At 29.4% G+C, this 26,838-nt stretch overlaps 8 protein-coding genes across 15 annotated transcripts; 5 read left to right on the plus strand and 3 right to left on the minus strand.

Moving 5' to 3' along the window:
- Positions 1-103: 103 nt before the first annotated feature.
- LOC113799687 (uncharacterized) lies at positions 104-5,043 on the plus strand. 4 transcript variants are annotated; one of them, XM_075820362.1, is made up of 4 exons: positions 104-754; positions 3,036-3,540; positions 3,593-3,886; positions 3,954-5,043. In XM_075820362.1, the coding sequence occupies exons 2-4, from the start codon at positions 3,069-3,071 to the stop codon at positions 4,988-4,990; spliced, it is 1,803 nt and encodes a 600-aa protein (XP_075676477.1). In that variant the 5' UTR covers positions 104-754; positions 3,036-3,068; the 3' UTR covers positions 4,991-5,043. The 4 variants fall into 4 exon arrangements, with proteins under 4 accessions (XP_075676477.1, XP_075676479.1, XP_075676480.1 ...); XM_075820364.1 differs by having other exon boundaries at positions 104-750; XM_075820365.1 differs by lacking the exon at positions 104-754 and adding an exon at positions 1,010-1,095.
- An 11-nt stretch (positions 5,044-5,054) lies between these two features.
- On the minus strand, positions 5,055-6,281 carry LOC113799680 (uncharacterized). Its single transcript, XM_027350361.2, has 3 exons — positions 6,113-6,281; positions 5,832-6,033; positions 5,055-5,769 (listed from the first exon to the last, which is right to left on the minus strand). Exons 1-3 carry the CDS (start codon positions 6,227-6,229, stop codon positions 5,066-5,068), a joined length of 1,023 nt encoding a protein of 340 aa, XP_027206162.2. The 5' UTR covers positions 6,230-6,281; the 3' UTR covers positions 5,055-5,065.
- A 1,915-nt stretch (positions 6,282-8,196) lies between these two features.
- Vps28 (vacuolar protein sorting 28) lies at positions 8,197-9,198 on the minus strand. Its single transcript, XM_027350362.2, has 2 exons — positions 8,622-9,198; positions 8,197-8,542 (listed from the first exon to the last, which is right to left on the minus strand). The coding sequence occupies exons 1-2, from the start codon at positions 9,039-9,041 to the stop codon at positions 8,330-8,332; spliced, it is 633 nt and encodes a 210-aa protein (XP_027206163.2). The 5' UTR covers positions 9,042-9,198; the 3' UTR covers positions 8,197-8,329.
- A 90-nt stretch (positions 9,199-9,288) lies between these two features.
- Positions 9,289-9,922, plus strand: RpS21 (ribosomal protein S21). The gene is made up of 4 exons (XM_027350364.2): positions 9,289-9,450; positions 9,525-9,657; positions 9,723-9,778; positions 9,845-9,922. The coding sequence occupies exons 1-4, from the start codon at positions 9,401-9,403 to the stop codon at positions 9,852-9,854; spliced, it is 249 nt and encodes an 82-aa protein (XP_027206165.1). The 5' UTR covers positions 9,289-9,400; the 3' UTR covers positions 9,855-9,922.
- Positions 9,923-13,205: 3,283 nt separating this feature from the next.
- LOC142645087 (uncharacterized) lies at positions 13,206-14,902 on the plus strand. The gene has a single exon (XM_075820367.1). It carries the CDS (start codon positions 13,900-13,902, stop codon positions 14,878-14,880), a length of 981 nt encoding a protein of 326 aa, XP_075676482.1. The 5' UTR covers positions 13,206-13,899; the 3' UTR covers positions 14,881-14,902.
- A 1,453-nt stretch (positions 14,903-16,355) lies between these two features.
- On the plus strand, positions 16,356-21,210 carry Shab (potassium voltage-gated channel shaker cognate b). 2 transcript variants are annotated; one of them, XM_075820360.1, is made up of 6 exons: positions 16,356-18,273; positions 18,335-19,007; positions 19,068-19,093; positions 19,172-19,339; positions 19,408-19,882; positions 20,699-21,210. In XM_075820360.1, the coding sequence occupies exons 1-5, from the start codon at positions 17,341-17,343 to the stop codon at positions 19,816-19,818; spliced, it is 2,211 nt and encodes a 736-aa protein (XP_075676475.1). In that variant the 5' UTR covers positions 16,356-17,340; the 3' UTR covers positions 19,819-19,882; positions 20,699-21,210. The 2 variants fall into 2 exon arrangements, with proteins under 2 accessions (XP_075676475.1, XP_075676476.1); XM_075820361.1 differs by having other exon boundaries at positions 21,090-21,210.
- A 1,162-nt stretch (positions 21,211-22,372) lies between these two features.
- Positions 22,373-23,693, minus strand: LOC113799677 (ubiquitin-conjugating enzyme E2 W). Its single transcript, XM_027350359.2, has 4 exons — positions 23,063-23,693; positions 22,902-22,993; positions 22,742-22,816; positions 22,373-22,676 (listed from the first exon to the last, which is right to left on the minus strand). Exons 1-4 carry the CDS (start codon positions 23,075-23,077, stop codon positions 22,403-22,405), a joined length of 456 nt encoding a protein of 151 aa, XP_027206160.2. The 5' UTR covers positions 23,078-23,693; the 3' UTR covers positions 22,373-22,402.
- Positions 23,694-24,116: 423 nt separating this feature from the next.
- Positions 24,117-25,565, plus strand: LOC113799676 (uncharacterized). Of its 4 annotated transcripts, none has more exons than XM_075820368.1 (2): positions 24,117-24,331; positions 24,721-25,565. In XM_075820368.1, exon 2 carries the CDS (start codon positions 24,747-24,749, stop codon positions 25,455-25,457), a length of 711 nt encoding a protein of 236 aa, XP_075676483.1. In that variant the 5' UTR covers positions 24,117-24,331; positions 24,721-24,746; the 3' UTR covers positions 25,458-25,565. The 4 variants fall into 4 exon arrangements, with proteins under 4 accessions (XP_075676483.1, XP_027206156.2, XP_075676484.1 ...); XM_027350355.2 differs by having other exon boundaries at positions 24,120-24,331; positions 24,697-25,565; XM_075820369.1 differs by lacking the exon at positions 24,117-24,331 and adding an exon at positions 24,354-24,445.
- The last annotated feature ends 1,273 nt before the right edge of the window (positions 25,566-26,838 follow it).

Genomic DNA, 26,838 nt, shown 5'->3' on the forward strand with positions numbered 1-26,838 from the left:
TTATCGTCATCATCATGATTGAAACTATGGTTTCATCGCATCAATTATCGGTTGTTGTTGTCGTTAACAATTAAACAAAAAAAAAAACAGGACATTTTTGTCATTGTCATCATCACTACGGGTGAAAAAAAATTATCATCCTCGTCGACATTATTTTCATTTTTTTTTCGAATCTTTGTGATTAGAAACGTAAATATTTTCTTTGGAAATTTGATTTGATAATGAAACATTTGTTGACATTTTAACATTTCAAGTGCTATTTTTTTTTCTTTCCTTCGGCTGAATTCAATGGTCGTTGGTTTTTCCACTATTATCTTTGGCAAGTGTTCAAATAACCACTTTGTTTACCGTTGTCTCGAAAATTATTAACGAAAATTCATTGTGTTTGTGTGTTTGTGTTTCCAGAAAATTCAATTGACCATTCTATAATAATATTAGTTACTGTTGAATCAAATTTTACTTTCAATTACATTATTATCATCATAATAATCATCATTTTGATCAACAAATGTTGCTATGTGAACAACGAAACATTTTCATTTTTTCCCCCGTTTGATGAATTCATGAAGACAATTTTCAATTCAATGTTTCGCATATTTAAAACACACACACATACACAATTCTAATTGTTTTAACCGAGAAAAAAAACCCACCGAAAAACGATTATAACAAACAAACAAATAACGAGAAAAACGAAAAGCGAAGAAGAAACTTTAACTAAGCAACAACAAAATCATTTCGTTCGTTCCTGTATGTATGTTGTATCTATGTATTTTCTATTTTCTGTGTCCCAAAACCAAAAAAAATTTTCATCGCCAAGACCACCATCATCATCATCATCATCATCACCAATGATGATGGTAACAATAACAACACACACTTACACACACAACCGATTGTCATGTTGACAATCGGTGATGATGATGGCCATATATCGTATTTTTTTTAGTATGGATAATACAAAAAATTTGGCTTGGATTCAATATGATTGTTTGGCTGGTTGTTTCGCTGGTTGTTTTGCTGGTCGGTTAGTTTGGTCGAATTTAACCATTTGGTCGTCATGAAATCTTCGTCGTTGTCGTCGAGTCGACCATGGTGATGATAATAATAATGTTTGGTCGACGACGGAAAATTCACTTTTTTTTTGAATTCTTTTTCACACACAAACACACAATAATAACCGATGATCAGTAACAACAACAACAAATACCGCCTATAGAATTTTTCATATTTCTTCTTTTTTTCAGTTTTTCTTCAGCTGGAATAATGCATACCATCGTTATTGTTTGTGTGTGTGTGTATTTGTGTATTTGGTAGTCGTCAAAGTGATGATAATGATAATTGTCATTTTGTTTTGATTTGTATGATTATGGTACATTGGTGATGGTGTGTATCACTAGTTTGTCACTAATATGATGATAATATTGATGACTTTTTTTTGTTGTTGTTGTTGTTTGTTTGTTATCATATAATAATAATTGTCCAACAACAACATTTTCAGTCATTTTTTGTTGTTGTTGTTGTTGTTGTTGATGGTTGTCAACCATTATCACCACCAATAACAACAACAACAACAACAAAATCCTCAATAGAAAGAATATGAGAATATGAAAAAATCACCATGGAATTTTCATTATAACACCACTGCCACCATTCAGTGTTGAAATATTGACACTTGATGAATTTTATGTTTTTTTTTTTGTTTCGTTTTTTGATTCCGGAAAAAATTCTTTAGTTTTGCAATGCTGAATTTTTATTAGATTCTTTTTTTCTCTCTCTCTCTCTCTGGATTTAAACTAGGTCATAATAATAAAGACATATAACTCTTTCCCCCCTTTTATTTCCATAATAATTATCATGAAAATTAATCAATTTAATTAATTAATTTTTTATTACTTAGATTAGCTTAATTAGAAACAATAACTTTTGTTTCGCTGTTGCTGTTGTTGTCTTTCATCAATTGATCATGTCCATAATGTTTTTGTTGGTCGTCACCGTTGGACACACACACACACACACACACACACACGAAAAGTATAACTTTCCGATATCCGATATGTGAAAAGAAAAACAATAACCGTTGTTAACAAAAAAACATCACCATAGTTTCTCATTTTTCTCCAAATAATAATGTTTTATGATGATAGTGGTGGTGGTGGTTATATTTAATTAAATTTATTGTTACTGTTTTTCCTTCTTTTTCCTGTTATTTTCAAGTAAAGTTTTCAAGCAAAGAAAATTATTATTATTATTATTATTGGTCAGCCTGAATATTTCTCACACAAACAAACAAACACAGATAATAGTTTTTGATGGCCACCAATGTTATCATTAAAATCATTTTATATTCAAAAAAATATCTTAGGGTTGGAACAAATTTAGGTTGCCAGTGGAGTGTTTAGAATCTAAAATTTTTAGATCATCATTCTTTTATTATTCTCTAAATGTTGATAACGATAATTTACTGATCAACCGATGGATTCTTCTTCTTATTTTTTTGGTTTTGTATCTGCGTTTGAATGAGTAAAAATTGAAAAAAAACAACTAGCCAACCGAACGACCAACAAATTTGAATTGAATGAATTATAATTGAATGTTGGTCGTTTGTGTTACCACGGAAGTAGAATAATATTTTTCTCTGATCATCATCATCGTTGTCGTTGTCGTTGTTGTCGTCGTCGTCGTGGTAATATAATTTTTTTTGTTTGATATTTTTTCTTCTTTTTCTTTCTTCTCACTATATCTTTTGTTATTAATATGGTGTATGTATGTGTGCATGTGTTGTGTTGTGTTGTGTTTAACATGAATGTGATTTTTTTCCCGTTTTTTTTTGTTTGGTTTGAATATGTGATCTATTTTGTTGTTGAGATGATGATGATGGGTTGTAATGATAATGATCATCATTGAATTCATTTACACACATTACAGACACACTTGTGTATAAATAGCGGAGAGATCCGTGTTCCAAAATTTTGACTTTTCTGAATTCTTTTTCTCATTTTGTTTGATTTTGGTTTGTTTTTTTTTGAAATTAGATTGTTTCGCGCCTTGTATACACATGAAAAAAAATGGAAAATTTCCCAAAAAAATCAACTAGTCATCATAATGAATATTTGAAAAAGAAAAAATTATCAAAACAACATCAGCAACAACAACAACAAGATGATAATGATCTTACGAATCTAAATTGGTTACAGGATGTAAATCTTGTACAAAAAGTTTATCCAGCGAATGAACAAACTTTTCAACAACAACAACAACAACAAAAAGATTCTTTAAAGATCGATGATCAAAATGCTGATGATGATGATGATGATGATGAAACAAAATCATCCAATAATGAAGAAATTTACAAGAATTTTCCGGATCATAATGATGATTCTAGTCAACAAATAAATGAAACAATTATAAAACCACCATATTCATATAGTTTGTTAATATTTATGGCTATTGAATCATCACCAACACGTTCAATGATGGTTAGAGATATTTATAAATGGATTATCAATCGATATCCATTCTTTTTGACAGCTCCATCGGGTAAATTTTGTTTTAATGATGATTTTTGTTGTTAATTTTTCATTTTTTTCAGGCTGGAAAAATACTATACGTCATACGTTAAGTCTTAGGAAATGTTTTAAAAAAATAAACAATAATCATGGTAAAAATAATGATTCTGATTTAAAAAGCGGCGGATATTGGTATGTTGATCCAGAATATCGTTCAATATTATTACAACAAGCACAACGTATTGCAAAAAATTCATCATCATCATCATTATCATCGAATCAACAATTACCATCAACAAAATCAATATTAAAAGGAAAAGATTTAAAACGAAAAAATAAACCAATTGATCCGATTGTAATCGATTCGAAAAATAAACGTAAGTTTAACGAAAAACGTATTTTGTAAATTTTTTTTTAACTAATTAAAAAAACAATTATCCTTAGCCAATCAACAATTACCATCAATTACAAACAATAATCATTATAAACAATATTATTTACGAAGAGAAAATAATAATTATTATCATCCGATAAAAATGAATTCAAATTATTTTGTTTATAATAATAATAATCATAATAATCCAAATTCAATACGTATCGATAATATAATATCGAAAGGAAATATTTATCGAAATTTAATATCGATTATTAGTGTTAATCAATCGCCAAAAATTTATGCACCAATGCCAATACCGACAACAACAACAACGATTAAAACTAATAATAATCATGATAATCGTAACCTATCAACGACAACGTCGATGACAACAACAACAAATATGGACAAACAACAACAACAACAACGAGGTAAACATTATTCCTGTAATTTATTAAAGGACAAACAAAATGTTTGTAATCATCACTTGGCAACCAATGGTGTTTTATTCAACAACAACAACATTAACAGCAACGCACAACAAGCTGCCATGGTGAATAATAATAATAATAATAATAACGGTATCGAACATTGTACAATGACAACAACAACTAAAATGATGATGATGATGATGAAAAATAATAATAGCCATCATCATCATCATCATCATCATCATCAAACAATGAATGAATCGAATAATTTTTTTCGTAAAAAATTTGGTTCAAAAACAAATAAACAGCAACAACAACAACAAACGACTATGACAACAACGACGACAGAGTCTATAACCATGGCAAAACAAAATGACAAAAGATTTTCAACTAATATGAATCATTCAATAATGATTACAACAGCTTTAGATCAAAATAATAATAATAATCAAAATAATAATAATAATATCGATACATTAAATAATCAAAAATCGATTATATCCGTATTAGATAATAATCGATTTATTGATAATAATAATAGTATCGATGGTAATAAACATCAAAATAGTGATTTTGATATTGATATTGATGATGATGATGATGGAATGTTACGTGATGGTGCACAGGCATTATTGAATTTTGCATCAAAAAGTTTTCTTTTTGATTTGATTTGAATTTGATTAATTTTTTTCTGTTTGTTTGTTTGTTTCGAATGTATTAAATCAATTTTCATTAATAAAAAAAATTTTTTAATAAGATTTATGTAATCCATGTATGGATAAGGATAATGGTATTGATAAACCATCGGATGTTAAAATTGTTGCCTGTGCTGTTGAAATAGTTGATTCCGGTTGTTGTTGTTGTTTTTTCACCACAATTGGTTGCATGTTACCGGATACCTGTTGTAGATTTGGTTGCTGTGCCAAATAACCATCCAAAATTGGATCATTTTTAGTAAATTTTTCAGCTAATGATTGTTGTTGATTTTTAACTAAAATTTGTTGCGCTGGTCTTAATGCCGGTATCGGTGATTGTGGTAATAGAGCACGAAAATCAGGTTGAGAAATTGATGGTGATTGTTGGGGATAAGATTTTGGTAGAAATGGAACCATTGGTGCTATATGTGTTGTTGATGATGAATATGACATTGGTTTTGGTTTTGGTAGATAACCACCGGATAAATGTTGATGATAATTATTATAAAATGATTGTAAAGCTGAATAATAATCATTTTGTTTTGGAACTTGAAGATTAGCTTTTGAAAATGCATAATTAGCACCACCACCACCACCATAATTTGGGTATGAAATAGGTGAATTACCACCACCATTATGATGATAAACTTGTGGTAAAACTGGTGCAATGTGTTCAGTTGATGTTGAATAGGAAAATGTACCACCACCATTATCATGTTGAGTAATTTTACCAGCTTTATTGCCAACATCAGGATGACCTTAAGGAAAAATTTCATTTTCAAATTTCAACTTTTTTTGTTGTAAATTTTTTTATATTTACCATTAATTGTTCCAGGTTCATTAGTTTCTACCGAAGCACGAAAACCATTAACATCGGCAACATAATTAACTATACGCATACGACCATCCGAATCACGTAAACCATAGGAACCAATTTGTATACCGGGACCACCTTTTTCTTTACGAAAACTACCACCAGTTGAATGATTTTCATCATAACCGAATATATAATTACCATGGCCCTAAATATATTCAACAACGACAACAAAATACCAAAATTTAATTTAATTAACCCTTCTATTCCACATTCTTATCGATTACATCTTCAGATCTAGCCACAGCTGATGAACCAGTGTTTACAATCGATGATTTCACTGATGATGATGATGAAACAACGATGATGATCATCAATACAGATGGCCATAAAGATGATTTCATGATTTTCAAGCAAAAAAAAAAAAAAATCCAAATCAAATGAAATTCCAATCAGAAACAAAATAGAAAAAAACAAAACAAAAAAACATTGATTTATATACAAAACATGGCCAATACTTATGAATCTCTATCTCTCCTTTTTCCTATGAAAAAAATGTTGTTGCCACAAGGTTGGCAATGAATTTGTTTCAACAAAAAGCAAGACGATAAAATATGATTCAGTTCGACAGACGAAGAAAAAGAAGAAAAAAACGATCCATTATGGCCAATATTTTTTTCTTCTTCTGTGTGTATCTGGTGATGATTGGATTTGCAAAAAAAAAAAAACGAAATGCCCGTATGTGATTAATAAATTATTATTATTATTATTTACACTTTTTTCAGTGATTTTCTCACTACATCAGACATACAGACATGCAGACAGAATGGCAAAATTATAATGTTCATCAATTTTAATCAATGATGATGATGAAAAAGGACTTTTGATGATGATCAAATTTAGTTTAAAAAAAGAAAAGGAAAACACAGATTTGAATCAAGTATCGATTTGCAATCTTTCCGACTGAATATTTAATGGTTAACATAATTTGTTTCCAATTTCAAACATTCAGTAATATTAGTGACATTTTAATTAGAAATTTGATGATGATTTTGTTTTCCCAGATCTAGATCAGTGTGTGGTGAAGATCATCATTGAAATGATCATCATCAGTTTTTGCATTGATTGAAAAAAAACATTTGAATTCAAGGTAAAAGAAGCATTTTTTTTTGTTTGCAACACTTTTAGACATCCTATAATCACGAATATCAGCAGATCACCGATGAAAAGATGAAAAACAAAAATCAAGAAAAATCATCAATTATTTCATTACCATTCTGTTCAACAGAAAAACACGAAAAAAAATTATTGTTATTAAAGTATTATATAATTTTGTTTTGCTGTTCTGTACTGACATCATGATATTGTTTGATTTTCCAAAAACTATACTTAGATAGTAGGCGTAGATTTATTATGTGTTTGTGTGTGGTTATTATCATTATTTTATTTTTGTGGTCAAAAATTATTGAGAAATTCGAATTCAACTTCGAATAAATGAATTTTTGGCCATAAATCGTGATGATAACCATAACCACTTGATGATTATGATAGTGGTGATGATCACCCACCAATCTTTGATTATAGTGTGTGTGTGTGTGGATATGGCGAAGAATTTACATTTTGAATACATTTTGTATTGATTTTCAATTGATTTGATTATCGCTTCTTAGCTTTTTTCCCCCTTTTTATATATGTTGACCTGAAACAATCGATGATACTAATGGAAATTTATTGAACGAATGCGATTCGAAAATTATTCATTAAATGATATTGAACGAATTTTTGCATTTAGTTTTGGTCTAGCTATATATAATTTTTTTCCCCATTATTATTCATATGAATTTTTGTAACGAGAAAAACAAAAAAAATTAATTTTCACTTTTTTTTTCAATTTGATGAAATTCAAAACAAAGAAAACAATAAAATCTTTTTGTTTTTACGAAATCAAAAATTGAATTCCCAAAAAAAAATTAGTATCTTTTTCTTTGTTGATGATGATTGGAATCACGAGAAAAATTTTCCTTTTTGAATTGTAACAAAAAAGATTTCTTTGTTTTTGGATTTACAGTGAAAATTTTGTTTCAATTTTGTTTCGCTATTTTTTCGTTGTTTTGTTTTGTTGATAACAAAATGCGAAAAAAAATTTTCACTTGATTAAATCTTGCCAATATAGAATGATCCGATTTTTTTGAAAATGAATTTGAAAATGATTTGTATCGAGTAAATCAATAAATCACGTTTTGTATTATTATTATTGATGATGATTATGATCAATAATCAATACAAAATGCAAAAAAACAAAAAGCAAAAAAACAAACAGCAAAACCTACGCAATGAATGTAAAGAATTCACAATTTTACAATGTTCTACATTTCATGATTCGACCTTGTTGTTTTCTTTTGATTTATTGTTTTCTTTGTTTGTTTGTTTGTTCAAATTCAAATTCAAATGATAAAATTTGTTATTAAGAATGAAGTAAAATTAAAAACAAAATAATATTATTATTATGAATTATGTAGAATCTTATTGAATGCATTATACGATGATTCCATATCGAAAATTAATTGTCGTACTTGTTCATCATTCAATTCATCACTGGCACGCATTGATGACATTTTATCCAACCATTCTTTGATTTTTAATTTTCCTTCAAAATCTTGTGGTAATAATGTTAAACGATTCATTGTATCATATAAATCTTTAATATCTGGTTGTAACTATTTTTTATAATTGTGATAAAAAGAAAGGAAAATTAGAAATTCAAAGTTTTTTTCCGGGAAAAAAAAGGATAAATACCTCATCCATTGATTTCATATTTAAACGTAAACGATCGGTAATTGTAATAAATAATGATACAATATCGGCAATACATTTTGATGTATTTCCTTTATCATCTTTTATGGTTATTGGTCGTCCTTCACGTATACGTTCCAATGCAGCCGGACAATCAAAACGAAATTTATTCATAAATGTTTCGATTGTTGGAAATTCATCCGATTTCACCTGATTGAATGCAACATTTAATTGTACCAATAATTTTGAACATGTTGCCGTATATTCTTTTGATGTAATCGAATCACGAATATATGCTTTTTCCAAAAGATTTAATGTATTAATTACTGAAAATAGATCGGCCATATTATCATAATGTTCACGTTCACGTGCTGTACGATAAAGTCGAACTTCTTCAAATAGTTCACTTCGATGTTCACTCATTTTGCTTTTTTTTTGTCTTTGATTCCGGATTGTCAATTCGTAATGAAAATTTATTTGAAAGTTGATCAAAAATTAATGATGGGTGGTGTATGAAAAATTTTTGATTAAAAACAACGTACGTATCATTGAATTTTTAATCATTTGTTTATAATTGAGAAAGTTTCCAGGAAAAAAAATCATACATGTCGTTTATGAATGGTTTACTTTACTTTTGCTCCGTAAATTTTTTTTTTTTGCAAAAGCGTGTTTGTTTCTCAAAGATTTTTCCTCTTCCTTTTACAGCGTGTGTTGTGTGTGTTTTCAAATTTTGTTTTTTGTCAATTTCGAAAAGAATTTAATTAAATTTTGATCAACCAAAAATGCAAAACGATCATGGCGAATGTGTTGATCTTTATATTCCGCGTAAATGGTATGATTTTTTTCTCCAAAAATTTGCATTGAAAATTTGTTAATGTTTTTTTGCTTTATTTTTCCTCGACATAGTTCGGCATCAAACCGAATCATTCACGCTAAAGATCATGCATCAATACAGATAAATTTCGTTGATATTGATGAAAATGGTCTTTTCAAACCATCATGTACAGCTTATGCTATTTGTGGTGCATTGCGACGAATGGTATTATCATTTCGAATTGAAAAATAAAAACAAAAATCTTTAATCAATCAAATTCTTTTTTTCAGGGTGAATCGGATGATTGTATCAATCGTTTGGCTAAACGTAGCGGAATTCTACCCAGGTAAATTATTATTATTCCATTGAATCATTCATTTAAATTAATCAATTAATTCATCATTTTCAATAGAAATTTTTGAAAAAAAACTAAAATGATTTGATTTTTTTTCTTGAATAAAAAAAAATAAATTTTTTTTGTCAAAATTTACCCATTTTCTTGTTTATTTCAATTTGCGCGACATAGATGGCGTTGTCGTTTGCGATTATTTTTTTTTTAAATCGAAAATGCGCGAATACAAATACTGATTCTATAAAAAGCGTGAATGCAACAGACAGAATCAGAATCATAATAATTTATTATTATTATTATTACTACCACCTACCCAGGATTTTTGTTTGCAATAAAATCCACAATAATAACGAATGAATGAATGAATGAGAATGTTGAGAGCGCGCGAATGATGATGATTATGATCGTATCTTGGGGAGATTGATCTGGATGATATTGTTGTTGTTGTTGTTGTATACAGCAGCAATTGGTTGATCTGGTTTTGGTGGTGGTGGTTACCGTATTGCTTTTTTTTTGTTGGAATGGTGGGAATCATCAAGAATAATCATAAGAATAATAAATCGATAAGCAACAGAATGGAAATGGAAAAGAAAATCCATGTTGTTGTTGTTGTTGTTGATTTTTTTTTACATTTTGAAATTCTCTATTTGAGTCTGTCATCTGACGATTCTTTCGTTTTTTCTGATCATTTGTTTGCTTGTTTGTTTGTTTGTTTTCAAACATTGAAATATTACCATCATGGATGATTAAACTTTTTGAATTTCCATTCATTCAACAAATCTGTTATTGTTTATCGTTTACATTTTTTTTTGATTCATCAATTGTATTAAATAAAGTACGTTCAATTCTTATTTATCATCATCATCATCATTGCACATATTTGTGATTCATTTTCTTGGATGATTTCTTTCTTTAACGATCCGTTCATTTTGTTGTTGTTGTTGTTGTCACCATTGTTTCACCATTACTTTTGTTTGTTTGGTTTGTTGGTTGGTTAGTTAATGCGGTATTGTTATTGTTGTTGTTTGCAATCTTTCAATTCTTTAGTGGTTGCCAATATTTTTCATTATTCAAGTTACCAAGGTACTTTCAACCGACGCTACTTAATTATTATTATTGTTGTTGTTGTTGTTGTTGTTGTCCCCTTAACACATTAGCTAAGAGAGAAAAAATTCTTATTTGCTTGCAGCCAGCCCCATGTTAAAGAATAATTTTGAATGATGTGGGTGAGAATACTGGTGATGGTGGTGGTGGTGGTATTCTTAAATGGAAGATTTATCGATCCTGAAACAAAACAAAAGAAAAAACATGATCAATGATTGATCTGATAAATTCTTTTTTCTTTTTCTTGATGATAATAATAGAATCATGAGAAACAACAAACAGCATTGGAATAGAATTTTCCAAAAGGTAATTTATGATTAGCAGCAGGAGCAGGAAAACAAAAAAACGTTCGATTCTATTTCGATCCATTTCGGTCATATTCGAATCCTCGATCTTGGTGTTTTTTTTGGCTGCATGTTCCAAACATTCGAAATTTTTGTTGTTATTTTTTTTTGTTTTGAAATCAATGTTTTTTATTTTTCAAAACCACAAATTTGAAAAGAAAAGAATTTCTAATTTCAATCATCATTAAAATTTATTATGATCTGTGTGAATAATGTTTTATCATCATCATCATCACCACCATCATCAACAGAAACCAACATTTCCTTATGTATTTTCTTAGTAATATTATTGTTTATATGAAAGAGAAACGTAAAAATGTAATGGATTCACATTTCATTTCAATTATTATTACGATGATGATGATGATGATTATACATTCGTCGAGGACATGACTTTATATTTAGAATTCAATAATCTTCATCATCAAACATTCAGCCAACCAATCAAATGAATGAATGAATGAATGAATGTTTTTGGATGCCAATGTCGATGTCATTCCATTCATTGCTCTTTTCTTTTTGCTTCTTCCAGAATTTATTTATTATTATTATTCTTTGAAAATTACTTAGCATTGAATTTGAATTAAACTTACATCATTCAAATTCTCAAATTCACAGAACAACAACAACAACAAACTATTTCAGTCTGTTCAATGACAGTTTTTTTCCTTTTTATATATTTTCATCAATCAAACTTGTTAACTTTTTTGTGTGTGTTTGTCATGAAAAGCAACTGAATTCTCTATCTCTCAGTATAGAATATTCTTTCAATTCTATACATGTGTGTGTGTGTAAATTCTGTAAAATAAAGGGTATTCTTGAATAAGATGTTGAAATTCTCCTTGTATATTAACCATATCAACCAACCATTTTTTCTTGATCAGGTGTTCCAGGAACATAATTTGAAGTGATGAAAATTAACCCAAACGCACCCACATTCGTCCAGTGAAAAACACGCCCATTTGCAAAATTGCTCTCCTGCGGCCATCACTCCGAATATTTTTGTGAAACTTGGCAAGATTATTCGTCTAATTATAAAGTTTCAGAAAAATGTCATTTGAACTTCCCAGGTCAAGGCATCAGAGGTCAAAGGGCAAAAACTCTCACGCCTCTCCAACGGGCTTTGGTTGCATTTTTTCTTTTGGGTCATCAAGATATTCAAGATCTTCATCTGATTTCAAGTTTTGAAGAAATTATCAATTGTGGCAGAGAAGTTATCGATAAAAAGGTTAATTTTTATGCAAAAAAGACAGACACCCTTCCGCCGGTTAGGGCGTGTCCACGCCTAATTATTATCACAAATATTGAAGAAAGCCTTAGCCATTGAATTCAATGGTGATTTCTCTAAACTTAGGAATTGAATTTTCATTAGAATTATCATGACTCATCAGCATATTCACTCATTAAAATGGACAAAACCAAATAAAGTATTATCATTTCATTACTCTTATTATCCGTTTTATTATTAACCTTCTATTATCAAACAATCAAGAAAAAATCCTATACCATTATCATCATTATTTTCAACAAAAGAATATTTTAGCGTTCCAAACTATCTAAATAACATAACAAAGTAATCAACAGGCTACTTTTTTTCTTCTGTATGCTTTCAGTATGGATGATAGTATGTAGTGTGCTGACTAGAACTTCGTCGAATTAGCCTCTGGCCTTACCACTAGCATGTCATAAAAGTTCACAAAGGTTCTAGGACAAAAAGCGTTCGATATCAAAAAATCATATATAAAAAAATCCACTATCAGCAATAAAATCAAACAGGACAATTTTTGGACCTGATCGTTATCAAAAAATACCAGGGAAAAGATTTGTATAAATATTCGATACGAAAAGAACTTTCTTGGTAGATATTCTTCTGTTATTGACTTATCAACAACTTTTCGAATATTGGTATTGCGTCATCGTATTTTTGAATATTGGTTTTGTGTCTTCGATTTTTGAATATTGGTTTTGTGTCTTCGTATTTTTGAATATTGGTTTTGTGTCTTCGTATTTTTGAATATTGGTATTGCGTCATCGTATTTTTGAATATTGGTATTGCGTCATCGTATTTTTGAATATTGGTTTTGTGTCTTCGTATTTTCGAATATTGGTATTGCGTCATCGTATTTTTGAATATTGGTTTTGTGTCTTCGTATTTTCGAATATTGGTATTGCGTCATCGTATTTTTGAATATTGGTTTTGTGTCTTCGTATTTTCGAATATTGGTATTGCGTCATCGTATTTTTGAATATTGGTTTTGTGTCTTCGTATTTTCGAATATTGGTATTGCGTCATCGTATTTTTGAATATTGGTTTTGTGTCTTCGTATTTTCGAATATTGGTTTTGTGTCTTCGTATTTTTGAATATTGGTATTTTCTTCGCAAATTGACTTTGTCATTTTTTCATCGATTATGTCTGATCAAAGTGTATCTCCAAGAAACCGTGATGATTCAAAGTGTGCCGTTTGCAAACAATTCCTTAGAAGATGGCCGGAAAGAGAAAGAAAAACTATCAAATCTCAAAATCTAGTTCAGGATGCATTGACATTAATTGATCTCAGTATACGTATTGGTGATGTTGTCTGCCGTTGGTGTATGAACAAAATTCATGCAAAAATCAGCTTGGAAAAAAACGACAACGCACTTCTTCGACTTCGGAAACAGTTGATATGGAAGCATCAACATCAGAAATGGCAATTTCTCAGGCTTCAACATCATCGTCAGAGCAAATCTCCTCACAATCCTCACATTCATCTCTTGATCCACTGTATATGCCAAGTGTACATCAAAATCCAGAGCTATTCGAAGTTCCGTATTTTAGATCAGTGTCAACCCACGCTTATTGCTTCATATGCTCAGGGTCAAGTGATTTGAAGAGCATTCCATTAGAAGCACGATTACAAGTCTTCAGAATGCGACAAGTTTTTGTGCCTGCTAATAACGTTTGTTGTAAACGTCATATGATTGGAAAATTGTTGCACGATGATGAGGTTGGAAATATCCGTATTGCATCGGACAGATGTGAGATGTCAAGAGTAGAGATGAATATTTTCCCGAATTCTTTATCTCCGAATTTTCGTGGTTCCATATTCGAAAACTTGGCTAATCGGACTATATCTGATACTCACTTAAAAACGTTAACGGGGTTTTGCTGGAGACAAATCGAACAGCTTCGAGAATGGATGTCATCAATGCGTGATACGGAAGGTCGTAGTGCTATCCAGGCGATCTGCGTGTTCCTTCATAAGATGAGATCTGGAAATTCGGACAACATCATTGCCGTAAACTGGGGTATCGATTCTGGATCTTTGGTGTCATCATACATCAAATCGGTTATGAGATCTTTTGAAAATGAAGTTTTGCCAAATAGATTTGGTATCAATTCAATTTCAAGAGATTCTCTAATTCGAAACCATACATCCCTAGTGGCAAAAAAATTGTTCGATATTGATGACGATCATCTTATGATCATATGTGATGGCACATATCTTCGCCATGAAAAAAGTTCTAACAATGTCTATCAAAGAAAGTCATATTCCGGGCAAAAAAAACATCGTTGTGTAAGCCCTTTACAATATGCGCCACTGATGGCTTTGTTATCGAACTGGCTGGCCCATATTCAGCAACCAAAAATGATGCAGATATATTGAAAGAAGTGCTGCGACAACCTCGTGGATTATCTACCATTCTCCAGCCCGGTGACTACTTTGTATTGGACCGCGGTTTTCGAGATGTAGTACCGATGCTGGAAAATCGTGGATACCATGTATTGATGCCTGCTTTAAAAGGAAAAAGGCCCCAGCTGACCACCATAGAGTCCAATGAATCCAGATTTGTGACCAAAATCAGATGGGTCGTAGAAGCAATTCACGGAATTATCGGTCAACGATATAAATTGCTACATCACCAATTACGAAATAATTACTTGTCCAATGCAAGAACGCTTTGCAGAATTGCATGTTTCTTGCAAAATTCGTTCGGCAAGTCCCTTTCTTCCGATTTGGAAGATATGGATGTGATTATTGATCGAATGAAATCCCGGAACAATACCAATGCACTGGCTAAATTGGTGGAAAAGGAGAATTGGAACCGGAGAACGCGAATGTTCCAAACGTTAAGCGAGGAGGACATAGCGGACTTTCCGCGATTGACAATACCGGAATTGAAGATTTTCTTCACAGGTAATTATCAATTAGGTCAAGCTATGTCTTATTTGGCTGAAATGATTAACGAAGACGGTAGTCTAACATTTCAATACGCAAAAGAACGAGACGTGATTCAATGGGAAGTCAAATCACGTCACATCAACCGAAAGACATATAAGTGCTATGTCCAATATGTTCCGAATCGAAATGATACCTCAGGAATAATCGGTCACTATTGCTCTTGTTTTAATGGAAACCGGACAATTGGTTGTTGCTCTCATGTGGCGGCTATAGTCTTTTATCTTAGTCATTGTCGATACCAATCACATATTTATCTGCCTGCGGATTACTTGACGAAGTTATTCGACTTCACCGAGATGACAACTGTCATTGATGAGGATAGTGAAGAAGATTGAAAAATACCAATATGATTCATGGCATAATCATCATATTTCTTGTATTTTCTTATTTTTTGTATTTCATTTTTTTGTATTATTTTTCAAATAAAATCTTTTGATGATTTTAAAATGTTTTATTTTTAATGAGTGAATATGCTGATGAGTCATGATAATTCTAATGAAAATTCAATTCCTAAGTTTAGAGAAATCACCATTGAATTCAATGGCTAAGGCTTTCTTCAATATTTGTGATAATAATTAGGCGTGGACACGCCCTAACCGGCGGAAGGGTGTCTGTCTTTTTTGCATAAAAATTAACCTTTTATCGATAACTTCTCTGCCACAATTGATAATTTCTTCAAAACTTGAAATCAGATGAAGATCTTGAATATCTTGATGACCCAAAAGAAAAAATGCAACCAAAGCCCGTTGGAGAGGCGTGAGAGTTTTTGCCCTTTGACCTCTGATGCCTTGACCTGGGAAGTTCAAATGACATTTTTCTGAAACTTTATAATTAGACGAATAATCTTGCCAAGTTTCACAAAAATATTCGGAGTGATGGCCGCAGGAGAGCAATTTTGCAAATGGGCGTGTTTTTCACTGGACGAATGTGGGTGCGTTTGGGTTAATTTTCATCACTTCAAATTATGTTCCTGGAACACCTGATCAAGAAAAAATGGTTGGTTGATATGGTTAATATACAAGGAGAATTTCAACATCTTATTCAAGAATACCCTTTATTTATTTATTTACGATTTGCACGCATCAAATATATAATTTTTTTTTGTCTCTCCATTGTTTTGTTTACCTTCATACCATTATTATTATTATTATAAACTAAATGGACATTTTTATTTTATTTATTTTCATCAAAAAAGTTAATTTCACCTTTTCATCATCATCATCATCATCATCATTATTGATCTCGATTCTGTTTCAACAAATACAGAATATACTTTGTTTCACAACATATGTTCCAATAGAATAATGTTCTATTGTTGATGAAAATAAAATAAACGCGAAGCAATTTTTTTTTTTGTTTGGTTTGGGAAAAAAACAACCGCTGAATAAAAAAATCGGCAAAGCGAAACAATATTCTATATTCTTCCACTGTGTGTGTGTGTCTGTTGATTTGGTTCCGATAACGAATTCTTCGTTCCATTCTCATTTAAGGTCGTTTCCTTTCATCACCATCATCAAATGTCTATTGCAATTCTATTCGGTGTGTGTGTTTGTGTTTAATTTATGACTTATAATACACTATTATTATTATTATTATTATTGTTATTATTGATTGACGACCACCGTTGAACTAGCAAAAAAATAAAAAATTATTATTCTCATTGAATTGAAGAATTGTCATTTCATTTCATTTTTTTGAACCAGAAAAAAAATATGAAATGAAATGCAACCAATATACAACAACCACTACGATATGGACGAAATGTTCCGACAGACTCTTGCATTAGTTTGCTTTTATTTCTCTTTTTCTTTCTTTATTTCGCTTCATCAAATTTGCGCCTTATGGTAAACATAATTGAAGTAAAAAATTGAATAAGAAAAAAAAATGTCAGATTGTGATGAAAATACTGATCTGATTGAATTGGAAGTGCCTTTTAATGTAACTAAAACATCATCATCATCAATGACTACCACAACAGCCTTAAATGATCAAAAAATTAAATCAAATACATTTCCATCAACAACAACAACAACAACAACGACAACAACAGCAACAACACAATCATCATCATTATCAAAAATAAATGTAAAAATTGGTAGAAAATTTTATTGGCCAACACCATCGATGGTGATGAATCAAACAAGAGGTGTATCAACATCATCATCATCATCAGTTGGTGGAAAAATTAATCATCGATCATCACCATCGATTGTCCATCATCAAAATCATCATCAATCAACATCATTATTACATAATGATATTGTACATCATTCACATTCATTAGGTTATATTCCATTAGATCAAACAACAACAGCCATTCTAAAAAGTCGTGAAGGTCGACGTAGAGTAACAATAAATGTTGGTGGTGTTCGTCATGAAGTATTATGGCGTGCATTGGAACGTTTACCACATACACGTTTAGGTCGACTAAGAGAATGTGTTACACAAGAATCAATATTTGAAATATGTGATGATTATAATCCAGATGAAAATGAATATTTTTTCGATCGTCATCCACGTTCATTTGCAGCAATATTGAATTTTTATCGCACAGGAAAATTACATTTAGTTGAAGAAATGTGTGTAATGGCATTTAGTGATGATCTTGATTATTGGGGTATTGATGAATTATATTTGGAATCTTGTTGTCAACATAAATATCATCAACGTAAAGAAAATATTTTTGAAGAAATGCGTAAAGAAGCTGAATCATTACGACAAAGAGATGAAGAAGAATTTGGTTCAGGGAAATGTGCACAATATCAAAAATTTGTTTGGGATTTATTGGAAAAACCAACATCATCGTTTGCCGCACGGGTATGTCATTTTTTTTGTCTTCTGATTGATTATCGATATATAATAACTATAAATGGTATAGGTATTAGCCGTTGTATCCATATTATTTATTGTATTATCAACCATAGCACTTACATTGAATACGATTGATAGTTTTCAAGTACAGGATCCAATCACTGGTGCAAATGAAGAGAATCCAAAATTAGCAATGATTGAAGCTGTCTGTATAACATGGTTTACATTAGAATATATGTTACGTTTTATGTCATCACCAAATAAATGGAAATTCTTCAAAGGAGGCCTAAATATAATCGATTTACTTGCAATATTACCATATTTTGTATCATTATTTCTTATTGAATCAAACAAAAGTTCCGAACAATTTCAAGATGTACGTCGTGTGGTGCAAATATTTCGTATAATGAGAATATTACGTATATTAAAATTGGCAAGACATTCCACTGGTCTACAAAGTTTAGGTTTTACATTAAAAAATAGTTATAAAGAATTAGGCCTTTTGATGCTATTTTTAGCTATCGGTGTTATGATATTTTCAAGTTTAGCATATTTTGCTGAAAAAGATGAAATCAATACCAAATTTCGTTCAATACCGGATACATTCTGGTGGGCAAGTATTACAATGACAACTGTTGGTTATGGTGATATTTATCCAACAACACCATTTGGTAAAATTATTGGTGCTGCTTGTTGTATTTGTGGTGTATTAGTGGTTGCATTACCCATTCCAATTATTGGTATGTTATTACAAAAAAAAATTTATGTTTTTTAAAATTTTAAATTCTCAAATTTTTTAGTGAATAATTTTGCCGAATTTTATAAGGTATGTTCGCAATATTCAGAATGTTGCGTGATTTTAAAATTTATTTTATTTTTTCTCACAACAAAAAAACATTTATAGACCCAAATGCGAAGAGAAAAAGCATTAAAACGTAAAGAAGCATTAGAACGTGCTAGACGTGATGGTTCAATAGTATCATTTCCACATGTAAATTTACGTGATGCATTTGTTAAATCAATGGATCTTATAGATGTTATTACAGAAAATAATACAATTCAACAACAACAAGTATTTTAATTAGTTAATTTTTTTTTGTTAAAAAGAAATTAATTGAAAATTTTTTCATCTGTCCCTAGATTGATACAATAAGTATTGGTGAAGAATCACAAGCAAATACCGGTATTGGTTGTTATAGAAATTTTGATCATTTTTTAAAAGGTGGATGTATTGCTATTACCGATGCTGGACAACGTGCTGAAGGTTATTTTGAACGACCAACAGCAACAACAACAACCGAAGAAATATTAACAAAAAATCAAGGCAATTCAATTAGTCAGAATAATCTTGTTGATTTATCACCATTATCACCAACAACAACAACAACAACAATGGCTATTAATACGAATCAAATTAATATCGATAATGATGATGATAATCCAACAATATCTAGTCCAACAACACTAAGTTTTTCCAATCAAACATTGATCGATTCAACTAATGATGATTTGATGAATATTAAAAAATCCACACCAAAAGATTCTAAATAATAATCAGAATAATAATAATGTTATTGGAAATTGTTCGACAATTGAAAAATCTAAAAAACTAATGGTAAGTTATTATTATTTTCTTTGGAAAAAAATTGCTTTATTTCACTACTTGTTTTTATTCCCGTCATTTTTTTTATGGCATGATAAAATATACCATTATCAAATGCTATATATGTTGACCAAAACCAACCAAAATGTGTTTGTCTGATTGCATCATATCCATTTTGTCATTTGATTTTGTTTTGTGAAGCACAAAAAAACAATCTCATATCAGTGTGTTATATTAATGATTTATTTATCTCAACAACAACAGCAACAACAAAATGATACGTTTGCACACATTTTCGAAAATGAAATCCAAGTCTAGGTTAAAATAATTAACATTTCAATTTCAATTTTTATTTCCCACACCAAAGTTAAATCTGGTTGAAGATTGCTATATTACTACTCCTTTGCCTTCCCATAAACATTTTTTTTGATTGCCAGAAATTTTTTTCGTTGTTGTTGTTTAGTCGTAGCGATCGCCACCATCATTTAAAATTCATTATTCATAAAGAGAAAAAAAACTTAGACATAGAATTAATAATAACAACATTCTGCTTAAGTAGAGAATCTGCCCAATTCACATTTATGATGATGATGATCTACAATGTTTTATTTTTTATAGTTTAGTGAAAGTAATTTTACAAATGACTGAAAGAGAAATATTTCAAATGTAATCTTTGAATTTCAATTTACACTATCCATTTTAGAATCCCCAACTAAATGATGATGATTGACGCTTAGAACGCCCAATACTCTAAAAAAAGCACATTGTATTTAACCGAATTCTGGAATTTTCAAAAATGATTTTTATTTTGTTTTTTTTTCAAATTAGGAAAATGAACAACAGATTCTATTTGATTGATTGATTGATTGATAAATTGATCGATCATCATTCGAGCACACAAAAATCAATAAAAATGAATCAAGTGTTCACAATATATATCCACCAACATATTTCTTCCATGTTTTTTGTTGTTTGTTGAAATTCCAAATTGTTTATTGTCAATATCATATCATGCTTTACTTTTTTTTAAAAAAAATGTCTGTCATCCTGGTCAAAACGATGTCAATGTGAATATCGATGAACGCCAATCTTTGTTTTCCTATTCTCGTTTGTAATAATATCAATGTTTTTCTTTGTTTGTTGATGTTTCTGTATAATTATGTCTATGTTTTCGGAAATTAGAAAATTTTAATCCTTAATTGATTGAATTATACATTAGGATTATAAAAGACCAAAATCAAATCCACCAATTATGAAAACAACAATTATCGGTGATAATAAATATCGAATAAAACAACAAAATTATTCAATGAAAAGTAGATGGCGTAAGTAATCGAATATGTAAGTATTTAAAATTACGGAAACAAGTAATCATTATTGTCTTTCATAAATTACATGTTTTTTATGTCTTTGTTTTTTTAAAAGTTTCATCCAATCATCAAATCCGATTGTGGAAACCGTCCAAATAATTTTTCCATCGAACAAAAAATAAACTATAAACATACCATCGAAACAAAAAACTATTAATGTTTGCCATTCATTTTGTAAATATTATATCTATTACACAAAGATAATAATTCTTTTTCAATTCATTTTCGTTAAAAATTTGTTTTTATTTATCAATTTATTTTACACAGAAATTATAATTATTAAACTTCTATAATAATTTTTTTAAAAATGTTTAACAAAAAAAGAAAAGAAAAGAAATTGATTTAACCATGATCCTTGCTTTCCTGAGCCTGCCACTATTTTTTTTCATTTATTGATCATCAACCGATAACACGGGCAACATTTTCTTCTGGATTCGTGTGTGTGTGTGGGGGGGGGGGAAGGGGTTGTAGGTGGTTCATTATCATCATCATCAGCACAAATCAATCAATCGATTAAAAAAAACAGATGGATTGATGGTTGAAGAAAATTGGAAACAAACAAAAAAAAAATCGAATACTGATCGATATTCATTGAAAAAAAAACAACAACAGGAAGTATTCGTTTTCGATCCCTTTTTTTTTGTTGGTTGGATGAATTTTCTTGATTCGATATGAAAGATTGATTAGAATGTTGACCTATTGATGATAATGTTGTTGTTGTGCATGTTGTGTAATTGATTTTGACTAGTATAATAAACGTGTGGGTGTGTGTGTGTATGGTTTCAATACAGATTGATGGAAAAAAAACGACAAACAACAAATTATTTAAAATAAATGGTTTTTTTTCATGTGTGTGTATGTATCCTGAATGGTGTGTGTAAGCACAAATCGATCGAATAGTTTCGATGAATTTCTGAAACATTATTTATTTATTTATAAATTTTGTTGTTGTTGTTGTTGTTGAAAATATGATGATAGTGATGATGGATGAAATAGTTTATCTTTTATGAATTTTTTTTTTGTTTCCAAAAAAAAAAACGAAATGAAATGAAATGAATGTTGTAGTAATTAGGTAGGTATATTAGGTATTATTAATGATGTTTGAAATGCCATTGAAGAATTTGTAACCGAATGTTTTTGTTTTGTTTTCAAATAAAAATTTTCAAATATCTTCATCATGATAATACCATTTAGTTTTTTTCGGATTTTTTGAACAAGTACGAACATACATTGTATTATCTGGTGGTCGTTTTTTTTCTTTACAACCGGTCAACATAGATAGTATACTTAAACAAACAGCTTGTACAGATAATGCTGGTGACCAATCATCAGTTAATATTGAAAGACAAATATGACCATTACTATAAACATGTGGATGTATTGGTATGTTTGTTCCAATAAATGTTACTTCAGGTGAATCAAATGGATAATTTGAACTATTATTAAGAAAAAAGATATGAAAATGTTATCGGGAAAAAAAGCAAAAAAACAAATTCCAAACCTAAATTTGAAAGACAATGTAAATCGTTCTTCTGCATATAATGTTCCTTTTGGACAAACAATATCGATGGACCATCTTTAAATTCAGTAAACAAAAAAGAAAGAAAAATTGATAAAATCAATACAAATTCAATTGAAAATCAATCAATTTAATCTCTTACTGTGACATATCTGGTTCAATCTTCATTTCATCAACAAATACACCGGTTGGTGGATCTTTTTTCAATGACAATAATTCTTTTTGTAATCGTTTCTATATTTTGATACAAGAAAAAAAATTACCAAAAATTTAAAATAAGTTTTTCTTTTTTCATTGATTTACCTGCATTGATGACATGATTGGAATTGATGGCAAACAAAAACAGAAAAACAAAACAAAACGTTCGAATCAATGAAACAATCAATAATTCGAAAAAAAACTTGTAGGAAATTTATATTGATTTATTTTTTTTTAAATTTTTGATTCAATTTATTTAAAATTAATTGATTGATTTTTTGTTTCAACAAATTAAATATATGAACAACAACAAACAACAAAAACAACAACAAACATAGAGACTAGTTGCAATGATCTTTTGATTGTCAATTGGATCAATGATGACATTCACCATTGATCATTCGATGTGTTGATAATGGACAAACAAACAAACAAAAATATCAACAATAATCATATGAATGATTCTTGATTATTCTGTCTTTCACTCGATTCTTATTCTCTGGTTACTTTTCTTTTTTTTCTGGAATAATTTCTTCTTGATTCTTGAAATTTTTTTTCACAAGAAAAAAACACAAAAGGTTTTTTTCTGGTTATTTTCTGGTTGTCGTCGTCGTCGTCGTTGTTGTTGTTGTTGCTGCTGTTATTTGTCGTTTTTATCCAAAATGAAAATAAATAAATACATCAAAACATATCAACATCATCATCAATAACAACGCATAATGAGAGAGAGAGGGAGAGAGATGGAGTGAAAAGACAAAACACCAGATTTGATCATTTGAACCTGTGTTGCCATCTAGTTTTTAACGAATTGAATTCTATACATTTTCTTTTTTGATTTGGAATTTTTTTAAAAATTTCTTCCGATCCATTTCAATTTGGTCAAATTGAAAGCTTCAAAGCCAAATTTAAGGTGGAAAAATTTTTAAGCGAACAAGAAAAAACTGAACTAACTTATTTCAAACTAAAATGAAAACAAAATCTTATCATCATTTCTATAGAATGATTAGATTATTTAGACAAAATCGAACCATATTCAAGTTGTTATTGAAAAAAAAGACGAATTTTTTTTTGGGTTAACAATTTTTTCTTGTTTCTATTTTGCCAAACTATTGAAAATATTTTGGATATCAATTTCATGAAGACAATCAACCGCTACAACCAAATCAGAAATCATCAAATTGGCAATCCTTATCAATCATCAATCGAATATCATTTCATTCAACTGATAAAACTTCGAAAAAACAAACAATTTTCATTCGTAAATTAGGATTTTTTAGTTTTTGTTGGTTGGTTGGCAATCACATCATCCATATAAATTTGGCTGTCTGTCAATAAATATTTTTCAGAAAAAAAATAGTTTTTGTCCGGCAATCGGTATGTATATTTTCTCATCTTACCAGAAAAAAAATTTTGTAAATTCGATGATCATTGTTTACTTTAATTTCTATCCATTTTTGTTTGTTTGTGTGTGTATCCCAAATCGGTGAAGTAAAGTTTTTATTATTATTATTGTTGTTGTTATCATAGTTTGTAACCAATGACAATTACATCCATCCAATCACCTATAAAATAATAATAATAATAATAAAAACTTTTTTTTTTACAAATAGGTTATCCATATCACATGTTTAGTTTTTAGTTTTTATAATTATAAAAAGAAATTTATAAAAAAAATGATGATTTTTTTTGTAGTTAATTTTTGTTTCTTCTTTCTCGCAAATCTAATTTTCTAATTTAAGTTTGTTTCTTTTTTTCCCAATCAGATTATGTTCAAACAGTAAGCAAAAAAATGCGTGAATTAAATTGTATGGGACGTAATAATAATCGTCGTAATCGTCGTCGTTATGGATCAATCGAAACAATCGATAGTTATGAAATTGATGATAATCAACCGCAGCAACAAGTTAAAAAACGTAACCGAATTTTTCAATCATTTTCCTTTAAACGAAAACAAAAACAACAACAACAACCGCCAAATCTAAATGAATCAACATCGACTGAATTTAATAAGAAAACAGAAAAAACAAGATTAATATTTGCTGGTAAAACAAATAAAAAAAATTATTCAACATTAATCGAATCAGATGATGATGATGATGATGATGATGGAAACGATGATGCATTCAAATCAATCCGAAAAAATTCAAAAAAATCTGTACGTTTTGCCCAAAACAACAACAACAACAACAATGGCAATGGCAATGATGATGATGATAATTCAAATCGTAAATTATGGTTGAAAAAAAATCGTAAAAAAAATAAGAAAAAGAAATCTTTGCTGAAACGTACCGGTACATTTATTGTAAAAAGTTGTCGTTTAATGACATATGGTGTACCACATATGCCATATAATTTACCATATAATGATTGTAATGGTCCATATCATTATGATTTTTATCGTAGTCAGGATTATCCATATAATTATAATGATTATGGCCGGTATGATAATAATCAATATATGCGTTATGGTGAATATGGTCCGGGTGGTCTTTATTTTTGATCCAAGATTTTTTGCTTTTTGACTATGTAATAATTGACAAACCTTGCCTGTTTTTTTTATATAAATAAGCAAATAAATATGACCAAATGTTTTTTAAAGTAGCGAAAATTTTTGTATCTTCTTTTTTGTTTGATGACAAATAATATTTTTTTTTCAAACGTAAAATTCTTGCTTACTTTCCATCCGCCTACACCAAAAATACAAGCTACCCACGTATTTTATCCAAAGGAATCATTGGTGGATGCTTACAAACAAACAGATTTCAAAAAAAAAAATTCCTTTTAAAGTCAAAATATATTTGGTCATCGCATGATCACCATAAACATTCATTTTTTTTGTGTGTTTGATTTGAAATTTCCAAGCAAAGAAAATATGTCTTTATTTGGACATTTGATATGTTTGGAATGATGATAGTGGAAAAATATCTTCTCTTTTCTTTTCGTTTCGTTTCGTTTTTGAGATTGCCTAACAAAACCGGAACCTATCGAGACGCTAAATTTGAATTGAAATTTTTCCATTTCATTTCAAATTACCCTGATAGCCGATTAATCATCATGATGATTTTGGGGTTCGATCGATTCGAAAAAAAAACCAAAAACAAAATTTCAAAAAAATTGAATTGAATTTGCCCATTTATGGAATGTAATAGTTATTAGACAACAACAAACAAACAAGATGGCCAACAATTTTGATTTAACACACACTTAACAGGCATAGTTACGTAATCTTATAAAAGCATCTTGCTATTATTAAACATTTTTTTTGTTTGAAAATTTTTTTTCCATTATTATTTTTTGGTAATATAATCATTATCATTATACAAATTAAAGTAATTACATTTTGGTTTGTATTATTCAATGAACATCCGACCATAATAAAGAAAAATTCAAAAATTTCTTTTTCATTCATTCATTCATACATAATGTTTTTGAATGAATCATTCCACACATTGATGCTTTGAATGGCTTATAATTCTTTCCGTCAGACATTATTTTCATTATTATTCATTGATGATTGAAAACAATCCACACACACACACACACACAAATCATTCATTCAATTAATGATTTGAATTCATAAAATATATTTATAAGCAAGCAAGCAAACATAAGTAAACAACTACGATGATTGTTGATTATAATCAATGAAAATTTGTAATTTGATGGTAATGGCATTGATGATTTCTTGTTTGTTGTTTTTGTTTGGGTTTTGCAATGAAAATGTATAATGTATAATGAATTATGTTTGTTCATTGAATCCTACGCTCAATCCAAATCATATTATCATACGAACAAAAAAAAAAACCGAAAATTGTATAAACATTTTATCAACCACGAATCTATCGAACTATTCGAGGATAAATTTCAGATTTTTTGACCAT

This window comes from Dermatophagoides pteronyssinus, unplaced genomic scaffold (genome assembly GCF_027571235.1).
Source record: "Dermatophagoides pteronyssinus isolate colony J.1.1.1.1 unplaced genomic scaffold, Derpt_VIB-CSIC_2022.12 sq0006, whole genome shotgun sequence".
NCBI classification, from domain to species: domain Eukaryota; kingdom Metazoa; phylum Arthropoda; class Arachnida; order Sarcoptiformes; family Pyroglyphidae; genus Dermatophagoides; species Dermatophagoides pteronyssinus.